At 36.6% G+C, this 11793-nt stretch overlaps 1 protein-coding gene across 1 annotated transcript in view; it reads right to left on the bottom strand.

Moving 5' to 3' along the window:
• MCMBP (minichromosome maintenance complex binding protein) overlaps positions 1-11235 on the bottom strand; it is a 16851-nt gene extending 5616 nt beyond the window's left edge. The window contains exons 1-9 of the mRNA XM_009585376.1: positions 11149-11235; positions 9262-9402; positions 8911-8952; positions 8348-8450; positions 6768-6897; positions 5226-5377; positions 4388-4488; positions 2370-2539; positions 1350-1473 (exon numbers count right to left, since the gene is read on the bottom strand). Of these exons, the coding sequence (XP_009583671.1) occupies positions 1350-1473; positions 2370-2539; positions 4388-4488; positions 5226-5377; positions 6768-6897; positions 8348-8450; positions 8911-8952; positions 9262-9293 (854 nt within the window). The 5' untranslated portion in view covers positions 9294-9402; positions 11149-11235. The remainder of the gene's footprint in view (positions 1-1349; positions 1474-2369; positions 2540-4387; positions 4489-5225; positions 5378-6767; positions 6898-8347; positions 8451-8910; positions 8953-9261; positions 9403-11148) is intronic.
• Positions 11236-11793: the final 558 nt, after the last annotated feature.

The following is an 11793-nucleotide window of genomic DNA, read 5'->3' as shown; positions in this document are numbered from 1 at the left end:
CACTCTTTCATCCTTTTCCTTTCTCATTGCCCAATCTCAATTTCCCTGCTTATCATGCTTGTTCATTTCCTTTACCTGCCCTCAGCTTTCCTCTCCCTCTTCTTACTGTATATCTTCTCCCCATTCTTGATAAATTTCAACTTTTTTGTGATATCAGCTAAGAGAGAAAACACATTCTAGTCTAAGTGTTAGAGCATTCACAGTCCCACTAGAAAGACAGAAGTGTGCACAGAATAAAAAAAAACCCCACGCATACTGATATTGAAGTACTTGTATTTACATGGGGACAAGGGTTCAGGGCAGACGGTAAACACAAACCCACCATAAACCTCGTCAGCTCATAATTATGCTGCCATGGCATGCAGCATGGTTGGATCTATCTTGACACCACCTGTCTCACTGGGGCTGAGAAATACCTTATGGCTTTTTACACATCAGTTGCGGGTACGAGAAAGGTAAGATGCTGAGTCGAATTACAGCTCTGTAAACACTTCTGTTAAACAAATACGTGCTGTACTATTCCCTTCGTAGCAAAAAGGAATTTTTGAAAACCATAAAACAAGTGGTTTATTTGTCAAGAAATTACTTTTTTTTGTTTAGAAAAAGGAATCATTTTTATTTTGAGGAAAAACTAAAATTAAATTTGAGCCTGACAACTATACTTAATCTAATCAAAACATATTGTCTGAAGTTTCACACCTGAAATTTTAATGAGTCAAAGGATGCTGCTGTTTCATCCAGTGTCAGTTTAAACCAACATAAAAGAACGTTAAGCAAATCCACTTTAATCAGCCACGAAGACAGATCACAATGCATGCACATTCAGTTACAGAATCAGCCTCAGGCGGTAAATTTCTATCACATGCTAAATGGGGGTCTCTTGAACTTACCATTAAACGTACGTCTACATTTCAATTAAACAAATTCCCAGAAGGTACCTTTCAGTATCTTTTAATACCTAAACTATAATTACTGCAGTTGGTAAATGCCGTCTTTGAGAAGTCAGTTGCATGTCCTATTCCATAAAAGAAGCTAGAGATAAAAAGATGTTTTCATACCTCTGTTTAAAAGTGTATCTTGGAGATTTTGTCCAACTCTCAAAGGAACACTGAAAGGATAAACTGCCACAAAACTGGCCTTTTAACAAAACTTACTGTTATTTCAGACAATGAAATCTGTTTAATGTGTCTATTACAACAGGACAACTCTAGCTGGACAAAGTACTACTGGAATAAGTACTATTTAAGCTATTTCTGCCATTTATTTGCAGAGTGGCAAAGAACCCCATAAAAGGAGATTTTTTTAAAAACACGAATATATAAATTCTCAGCAAACATCTAAATACTTACACTGTAGAGATGAGATGCAATATAAGGTATTCAGCAGCCAAACTGTCTCCCAAGAGGGCGTGGGTAAGGAACCCGAGCAACTCTGCTCTCACTGGTGACAGCTCAGACATGAAATTAGAAACAACTGATAAAAGAGCAGAAGACAACAAATGTCAGAAAATGTGCTGTTCCTCACCCTCTTCCCTCTATAGCAATCTTACTTTCCATTACAGTTTGATGAAGAAAAGTGGTTACTCCAAAGCAGTCTAGGAAAAATAAACAAACTTTCATTGGTTTTCCAACTGAGTAATTACTGGCTTTGGATAACTTGAGTCACTCAACATTTCCTTGGAAACGCTTTCTTTTTTTTCATTAGATATTGTGTAATGCATTTGCAGGAGGCTGTAAAGTTTGGAGCCAAATTTTTAAAATTGATAGCCTATCCATTCTGTATTAAAGGCAGAAAAAAAAAAACCCTTACATGTGGCACAGCTCAGGACAACCAATACAAGGCACGCAAGGAAGAAAATTATAAATATCATTCAGAGGCTTGCATGCAATAATTAAATGACAAAAAAATAACAGTCAAATAGGCCATGAGGAATAGCACAGTTGCTTAAAAACAGAATTGCCTTATCTTCTTCACAGTATTATGATTCTTTATGTTGTTGGTATGTTTCTTATTTTCACTGTTATACTAAACTGGAAATCTATTTTTCCAGCAATTCACTACTCCATTTGAAAACAAATAAAATCTTATGGCTGAACAACTTGTTAAAATCCTTGGGCATGTAGAATGCAAAACAAGTTCCATATAAATCACATTTATTTCAGAAAAATAAACACATAAGCATCATATAAACACAAACACTCACATCTTGTCCAGTTCTGTAGTGTTGAATGGTTCCTCCATTTAACAAGATTTAAACTCAAACCCTGCCATTGATGCATTTGTCTCTGAGCAAAGAAGTATTTGTTCACATGTACTAGGAAACCGCACATTTACATGTACACAGAGAGAGGTCAAGTTCAGATACTCACAGGTTTTACTCTCCTCTTCATTAAGGCAGGCAGGCAGTAACGGGTTAATGTGTTGTAATTTCTGTGCCAAAATCACATGGATTCTGGGGACTAATGAGGCTGGAGGACTGTGTACTCTCTGTTCTTCTGCCGTGTCCATACACTCCATAGGATCAAGGGCCGAGTTGTCCCTAGGAAAGGGCACAGCACAACTGGACTTAGAAACATTCCACACAAATTTCTCTCCATCTGACCAAGAGCAGCTGGAACCAGGCCAAGAACAGAGCACGTCGGAACAAACATCCGCTCCCAGCTCCTGGTAACTCCTCCCATATTCAAACTACGTTCTCTATGATTTTTATAAACACCATAAATACTGAGTCACAATTATATCATGATATAGAAATGCCAAAGCATGCTCCAAAAAAAATTTGGATTCTAGCGTTTTCAGAAAATAATCAAACCTTACCTTTCTGGGGGTGCAGGGGGGGGAAACAACAAGCAAAAAAAACCCCAAACCAAAACCCAAACCCAAACACCCCAAACAAAACCACGTTTATTATCTGCTGCACCATTTAATAAGATGTAACTTCAAATAAAACATGACACACTGTTCTGTCCAGCATGTACTGAATGAAGTCTAAACAGCAACTTTTAAGAAAATAAGGTAATGATTTATTACATTTGTCTGTGTATGTACATGTGGGATTTTCATATTCCTCCGGGTTCCGGAGCCTGACAATCAAGATCTTCTAGACAGTCACATAACAGCTATATCACTGGCTGAGTAAAAAAACAGTGAGTAAATAAATTCTAATGTTCCTCAGCTCAAACTTGAAGGTATTACCTTTTAATTTAAGAGTTCAGATACACAAGCTTTGCTCTCCCTGATGATGCCTTACAAAATTCCTTTCATTTTTCATGTAGAAACTAAAATCCCTAAAGTGACTATATCAGATGATAGTAAAGCTTAGTACAAATTTAATCAACTTGTACCAGTTTTAAAAGCTGAAAGGCTTTATAACTTCAAAGCTGCTTCAGCAGTCCACCAACAGGCTATCCACTCTTTCTGTTAAAAGAAACTTCTTGTGTTTGCATTCAAAACATTGCTAAATGCCACCATTTTGTCTATTTAGATAGAATGACACGCAGGAATAAAAAACAACCTGTGACAGACCAACTGAGCTGTCAGTCTGGGGTTAGCTGTCAGACAGATGATAACCAAAAGCAGCTGACCAGGCTGAGTTAACTTTTAAGAAGTTGGCACTATAAAGGATTCACACTGCACTCTCCATGTTGTACTGATCAGAAAGCTAAACAATATCACCAACAGAAACAATTTAAAGTGCAATGGTTCAAGACATCAAGTACATGCATGAGATTGGTCAACGGTTTTATTTTAAAAATTGACTTCTTGCCTCCTTCTCGATTAGTTTGTATTTTGTCAAGCAAGTAATTGCAGAACAGCAGGTGAAATGGGAAGTTTTTATAAGCGGTATAACGTGATGATATAACTTAATTAATGAAAAAAATCAACCCAATTTTTACTCATTTGGTCACTTTCACTCTCCATGCAGACATGCAAACTTTTTTTTTTTTAATACTCTTCAGAACTGTTTATGGTAACAACTTTCATGGACTTAGAAATTATTTCAAAAGGACACTTTGTAATTTTAAAGCTTATTTGAAAGTTTGTCCACTATTCACTCATTCATTGAAAGTTTAATAGGCATGAAAGAGTACAAAACATTTAGCTATAGAAGTACTTTCTGCTTTATAGACTGTACAACAACCTAAAAAAAAGATGCATCGTGTACCCAGGGGTATGGGCGTACCAGAATACAACGAACTTCAGTTTACAGGACAGTGGATCTAACACTTTCCACATCAAGCTTTTTTTAAGCAACAAAATTCACCTCAAGCATAATCATTATGTATATACACATTTCCCTGTCTGTATCAAGGAGACAGCAAAAATATCTGGCTCATTGAAATGAAAATTTCCTTCATTTCAGGATCACGCATCAGGGGAGCCTTACCTCTCTTCATTGTTTACTATGCTCAGCACTGGATCCACAGACAAAATGCCATATACCTCCAGAACATCATTGACTTTGAAACTGTCCCAGCTCTCATAGACCTGCCACAAAGAGAAAATAATAAAATACAGAGGCAGACGGGCCAGGTGCAGAACTGCACACAAATACAGACAAAAAGAAGAATCTCAGAAGACTCAACTGTAGACTAAGAACAGTCTGTGTGAAGAGGTCTCTCCTAGTCCTCAGTGTCAGTAAGCTTACATTGGAAAAATTGGTTTCTATGATGGCACGCTTTTTCTTATTGGCATTCTTTTGCTACACAAATGTAAGTCGTTGTATTCTAATCTGATGTATCAAGATTTGCTGAATAAGAGAGCATTCAACACAGTAACAGCATAGAAATATTGTGTTGGAAGTTTCATGGTCAATATAGCATACTAGTAAATCAAAGACTATTTCAAATACAATACAAAAATTTGTAGCGTAGTGTTTTGCTTGTTCCATCACAACCTTTTTTCCTTAAGAGGACAAATCCTAAAGTCAGTAGGAGTCAGTATCAGCTACACCCTTGAGCACCTAGTAACAGATTTTTTTCATTTTGCTAAGTGTAGTGAGAATGCACAAGCTCTAATAAATGCTATTGAAGGAGTTCAGCAATTCACATACAGGGGTCGTGAATAGAATCAATGTCATTATCTGTAGAAACAAAACTGTGGACTAGAAAGACAATTTCTGTGCCTATAAACTAATGCAAGACTTACTACCTACACTCTAAGTTCAGATTCTGTCTGCCTCACTGAGGCCACAGCCACGCTCATCATCTCTCCACTTTTGTTACCTTGACAAGACATGCTGGTCCCTTCTCTCCTGGCAATGGAAAATTTAAGTCAAGTGGAGGAGAGCAGTTGGGAGAAATGAGATGATGACCTGCAGAAGCCTCCGTTTCTAATCTCTTTGGCTCCACACATCCATGGATATCACCTCCACTGCCTGAAAAATAAAGGATTCATAGGCTCGTTAAACAGAAACGCAAAAGTGAACAACTTTCTTCAGCGAGCAATCCAGAATTAAACTAATTTAACAAGATGTCTGAGACAAAAATATTTTAAAAAGCAATATATTTGACAGAAGAATGCGTATTTTATATCATCAAGATAAACCTGAGTGTGAGTACTGGTAAAGATCTGTGTGTCCGAGAAACCTAAACATGGCCAACAATCTGATTTTCAAAATGTAATGCTTAAACTGTGTGAATGATTTTTTTCTAAATTTGGTAGGACTGTAAAGGTAGTATTTTTCTAAACCTCATGGTCAGAAAACTAGATAGTTCTTAAAGGTAAGCATATGCATCAACATAACAGTTTACATTAAAAATCTCTACAGATTTTCAGCAATAATAAAGCTATAAAAATCTATTCTACAACTAATCAGTCTGAGTACGAAGACAAAACAGTCTAAACTATCTACGAAAACATTTGCAAACAGGTAAGAATACAAAAAGATAATTCAGCTAATGAACCTGATAGACATGTAACACTGAACAAAAGAAAGCAATAGCGTCTACAATTTTCTTTTTCTTTAACAGGACTGACAATTTTGAACTAACCACTTTCTCTTGTTCAAAAGAAAACATGCCAAAATCTCCACAAAAACCCCCAGGCCAGCGTAAGTGGCATCTCCACAGAAAAGCATCGAGACAAATAGTTCACAAACTGATTAGACCATAAATAAGAATTGCACACTCTCTGAACACTGCTACTGTTTGAAATACTATCCTCTTAAGAGGTTTAATAGCTTTCTTCAGGATGCTTCAAGTGTCTGGTATTAATCTGGTTCCTTTATGAAATTGCATCAATAAGTCTCATGTTAGAAAAAACGGTAAAGCTGGAAGATATTTTTTAAATATATACTACTGCTCGTAACAAAGCAGCACCTAACTGAGATGCAGTTCGGCTTCAATTTACACAATAACATCCACACAAAGAGCGTGAGAGAGACAAGATTACACGATTTTCCCCAGATTACCATGAAATCTGCAATAGAGTGGGAAATTAAACAAGAACTCCTAAATTTCAGCCTGCTGCTATAAACTGTGTGTGTTCTTACATACAAAAGGCAATACACAAGTGCTGCTGCACAAAATATTATTTTAGGAATTAACTCTAGAAAGTAGTACCAACAAGTCATACAATATACATACAATATGCAACACCGTAGGCTCTCCCACGCTGATGACTACAACAAAGCCACCAAGTTAGTTATGAAAGCTGCATTAACACTACTGATTCAAACAACTGCAAATATTTCAATTTTTGAGAATTAAATGTCTGCAAATTCTGGAAAGATATCACAATAACTATTGATCAATAATGACTATTACCCATATGTTGCTCTTTCTGTTTAGATGGATGTAGATCCATATCCTCATCTTCCTCATAGCTCCTCTTGTGGCGACTCGGTGTGTAGGATGTTGAAGGACTAACTCGAGCTTGGCTTGCACTAATATATGCGTAAAATTGAGGATTAAGGACAAGTACAGACGCAGTTGAGAAAATTCAGGCAAAGTTGGTTTTTTTTTTAAACAAAATGCTATTATCCTATTTTGAGCAAGACATTAAAATTATGATTCAAATTCTTATCTAGATGTCATCTCTTTAGATCCATAAATAACCTGCTGAAGAAGTGTAGAGCAATCATTGGCTTTTTTGAAAATAGAAACTAAAAAACACTGAGTGCTATTCCACTATCAATCTCTAAAAAAGGGTTTTGTTTTTTTTTTCATGCCCAGAGAACATGCTTGTGGTCAGGTACAACTCAAAATCTCAAGAATTTTTTCTCTCCCACATCTCAACCCTAAAGAACAGACATAATAATAATATTTAAAGACTTGCTATCTGATACAATTAATATTATTATTACTTTAAAAAGAAACACACAGAACATACTTGTAAGATACTTGTAAGATACTAGCAATACCACATTTGTAAATGAATTTTGAAAAAGCTAATACACTTTTCCTTTTCTTAGCGTGACAGGCAAATACTGAAATCATGTTCAGTATTTTCATAATAGTCTGGCTCACTTTAGATTTCCATTGCTGCAATATTTTGCTGTAAGCTTCATTCTTATCAATCATTTTATTACAAAAATTGCATTAGCTTTATTTTAAAATTGCATTGGCATTCTGTGCCAATGACAAGTAGTAGTCTTCTCAAATTCTGAACTCAAAGTGTGAAATACCAAATCATATTAGTTTTACCTTCAAATTCGTATCTTTTTACAAAATGCAACATATCTTAAGCTTTCTAAACTTCTCCCCCGCTCCCTTGGAGAAGAAGAGAATATAAAACTCCTAAAAGGTGTCAAAAGAAGCATCCTGTATCCATTCCACTCAGACAATTCAACTTCCATTTACTAGAAGAAACTAAAGACTACTTGTTTCTCCCCAAGACCTTTCCTGTACTCACTGAGAAAATGACATACTGTGGTCGAACTATTATAAACACAACACTTAAATTTTCCAGGAATTATTGTCTTAACATGCTCAGCTACAGGTGTTTTTAAAGGTTCTTGTAGGAGACTTTCACTATGTAACAGTGTCCTAATTTAATCAGAAAATGGCAATAGAATGCCCATGGCTCAATTGAAGTTTCTCATTTTCTAAACATTTGCAAATAGAAATTAACAGAAATTTTCAAGACCCTCCCAAGCCAACATGAAAATCTAGCCTAAATCCCTACTAAATCAAAAAGCAATGCTCCTAAATTCATTTGCATCCTCTTTGCGCATAGAGCACAACACCAATTTTTCCTTTTAACTTTTTCTACACCTACCACCTTCTCCTCATCTATCCTGATTCACTCAAAAAAACCTTTAAATAAACTTATCTCCTCAAATCTAATGAATTAGTTGGCAATCACTGTTTGTACAACAGAGCACTAGCTCAGTCAAAAAAGATATTTCTTTCACCCATGCTGATTCGCCAGGCACTGGAACACAGTAGAAAGTCTGCCTCTCCGAGGTGACTGTTTGTGAGGAGTTCAAATCAATTTCCTGCTTTTTGCTGAGGCTAGAATACCAACAGATATTTTGTTAAAAATCTGATTAGTTTTCTTTTTTTCAACTTTTCAGTTACTTAGCCAGAAGTTACAACAAACATGCAAGACTACATACTCATGAAACAGTGAATCCAAACAGTCTGTATCTATAATGCTTTGATTCTAATAGGACTGCGCTACCAAAAGTACATTGTTTTCCACAGCAGAAAGTTTCAAGATCAAGAGCCCTCCCCCAGCAAGAAAAACAAATTTTAAATACAACAGAAATGGCTTGAAGCCTGAACTTGGAACGCCCATGAGCAGTTAAGAACACTCTGCTTTCCAAACCTGAGATTAATTTTGCATTTTAAGAGCAGTATCTCCAGGAATCCACTGGTGAGTACCAAATAAGCTATACTGCACTTATAAACTGCATCCTTCTGTCTAATACATCATCTCAAAATTTGTATAACTTGTATAACTTACCCCACATTCTGCCACATCTCTGTATTTACCAAAATGCAAAACCTGTCAAGAAGGAAAAGGCAATGCAATCATTATGTTTCTGACAGCATCCTGAATATGAATTACTTATACCAAAATCATTGCGGTCTAAAGTCCTTCAAAGACATACTTTCATTATTTTAGTAATTTTTATTCCTCAACAGAAATGTAAGAATTGATGTATTGCTGATGTCATTTGAGCCATATAAACAGAGTTCTATTAGATAGTGCCCAGACTCCATAGGTTTAATTCAGAAACTAGAGGAAATACAAAGACTAGAACGGAGAAAACGCTAAACATTTACTAAATTAATAAATCAGTATTTCACTTACACGTGCATTTGTGTTTGGGTCAACTGTTTCATATACTCCCATGTAAAACTCAGGATCAAACATATCTTGAACCATGCAGCGAAATTTCACTAAACTGTTGGGCTTTAGGTAATGTACGGGAACATCATTCAGTGACGGAACCTATAAAAAAGAGCTTATTCTAAACAACTGGTATATAAATATTAAGAAATGCCCGGAAGTAAGTCAAAATCAGCACAAAATCTGTCACCAACTTATGCTCTGGTCGTCCAGTATATCCCACTGTTCACTTATTTGCCTCAAACCCTGTATTGATGTTGATATGATCAATTGCCTCTGACAATTTAGTGCCTCATCAGGTAACATACCGAGCATTTTCTGAGTACTTCCCCCGCCCCCCCATCTACTGCCCTAATCCAAGTAGTAACAAAGTGTGTAAATCTCAACACTGGAAGTTTCTGCAATAGCTGTTACAGATAATAGTGACGATTATCAGACACTTAATGGTTCTCAAGTTCTTCCAGAGCCACCAGTCCCATTCATTTCTCAATCCCAATACTGGACTATAAAGAAATCTGTTTCGGTACTGAAACTGTATGGAAACTCCACAACAACATTTAAAACTAACTCTTAAACTGGGAATTATTGCAGCTGCAGTATTAAATAGAATTTATTACTTATTTTATTCCCATTTAACAGCACTTCTACCATGTATTATGTACCAGTGGTACCACAGCAATCGCGTGCACAATTTCTTATAACAAAAGGCCATGGAAAATCTGTATGTTAATTTCCAAGTCCACATTGGGAAAGTCTTTTTCAGATATGTTTACATGACAATGGAAAAACAGAAGGAAAAAATCAATGCCTAGGCACGTGGTATAACTTGAGATAGTAAGACTTGCAATAAGAATAGAATTTTCTGATTTTGAAGATAAACTCTGTTGAAAAAAAACCCACATCCAACGTTAAAATGCAATAAAACCTAGAAGTGGTCCTACAGGAAATGGCATTTTAACAAACAAACATATATTCCTAATGTTTATCTTGAGTAAGAAAATGCGCTTTCGATTCCTTCTAATGCTGTAAGTTTAACACAATTTTGCCATCTACACTTCGATTTAAACTGTCATTGAAATATTAATTACAGAATACTCTCACTGACAGAACAAGGAAAAAACCCCACCACAATCATTTTCACTTGTTTTTTTAGCCATAAGTAGAACAGATTTGATATGGAAGTTCCTAATCCACTCAGCAGTGTTCCACGATGCCGTTTTCGCCACAGTCTTTTACAAAAATATCAGCTTTTGAACTCAAGTGTGTGTGCTTTATTTTTAAACCTAAAGCATAGCTTCCCTGCTACACTGCGAAAACCAGGCTTGATCCAGCCCAATAAGGCACAGTTTTAGCAGAAAGTATTTTTTCCTAAAACCTGAAAGCCCAAGAAGCTATTTCTTCAACCCACACAAAGTTTGCAGCATCACGATAAAAGATCATGAGGGAAGGGATTTATAAACAGTTCAGACACTTGTGGTGTACAAACGCTTACTGCAGACTCACAGTAGACAGGGCAGGCACTAACACTTTCAAAAATGACATGATTTGTCAGCTCCTGCCATCTACTGGATTGCACTCCAAATAGGCAGCATTCAGCAGTTATGGCCCAGGGCAAAACAGAACACTGAAGTCAAGTGGATTGGCTTCTCCGGTTTCAGTCAGGATTTCACATCTTTGTTTTACACAAAGATTAAAGCAACTGAGATGTAAGTAATGTATCACAAAGCCTAGGCCTAAAATTCTGAAGCGTACTTATCACAAAAAGGAAGAACTTCTCAAAAACATATAAGAGGTAAAAAGAATGAAACTTAAGAATAGCATAACTCTAAAAGAATAAAACAATCTTACCCAGTTAGTAGCATTATTTTCTTTTAATTTCTCCTTGAAGTATTCGGTTACCTTCTTTTCCCAATCAGAGTTTGGAACATTTTGGGCTACAAACAAAACACATTTACATGCATATTGGCATCACATAACAGACTTCTATTCAGCATTCTCTTAACGTAGTAAACAATTTAAACATTTACTTCTATTCTGGGCAAATGACTACATTTTAGACTACTTTATGCCTCTTATAATTGCACTGACTACCCATCTTATACCCTTTCAGGCAAACTAAGATGAACACAGCTACCCTTGGAAGTGAGGGAAAGCCCTGAAACCCAGCTAGAGAGTGGAGGAGGTGAAGTATCACTTTCTGCTTTATGTTCACTGCAGAAATTTATATTTCAGCACGCCTCTAGTTAAGATTAAGCCTGGCACTAAAACAGCTTCAGCTGATGGCACTGGTAAGTTTATCACTGATCGGTAATCCACGTAGTCCGCACATATTGCTTCTAAAACCCAAAATATGCTTTGGTTTCCTTTTTTTCCCCCTAACCGGCCTGCCAAGCGGCGGCAGACCTTGCTGCCCGGGCGTGAGGCACCAGGACAGGACCCCCAGCCGCCGGGGACGGCCGCGCACCCTCTCGGAGGCCTCGGGAACGCGGCTCC

This window comes from Fulmarus glacialis, unplaced genomic scaffold (assembly GCF_000690835.1).
Source record: "Fulmarus glacialis isolate BGI_N327 unplaced genomic scaffold, ASM69083v1 scaffold2079, whole genome shotgun sequence".
Lineage (NCBI taxonomy): Eukaryota > Metazoa > Chordata > Aves > Procellariiformes > Procellariidae > Fulmarus > Fulmarus glacialis.
The sequence above is the reverse complement of the archived record's forward strand: the minus strand, read 5'-3'. Positions and strand labels throughout refer to the sequence as shown.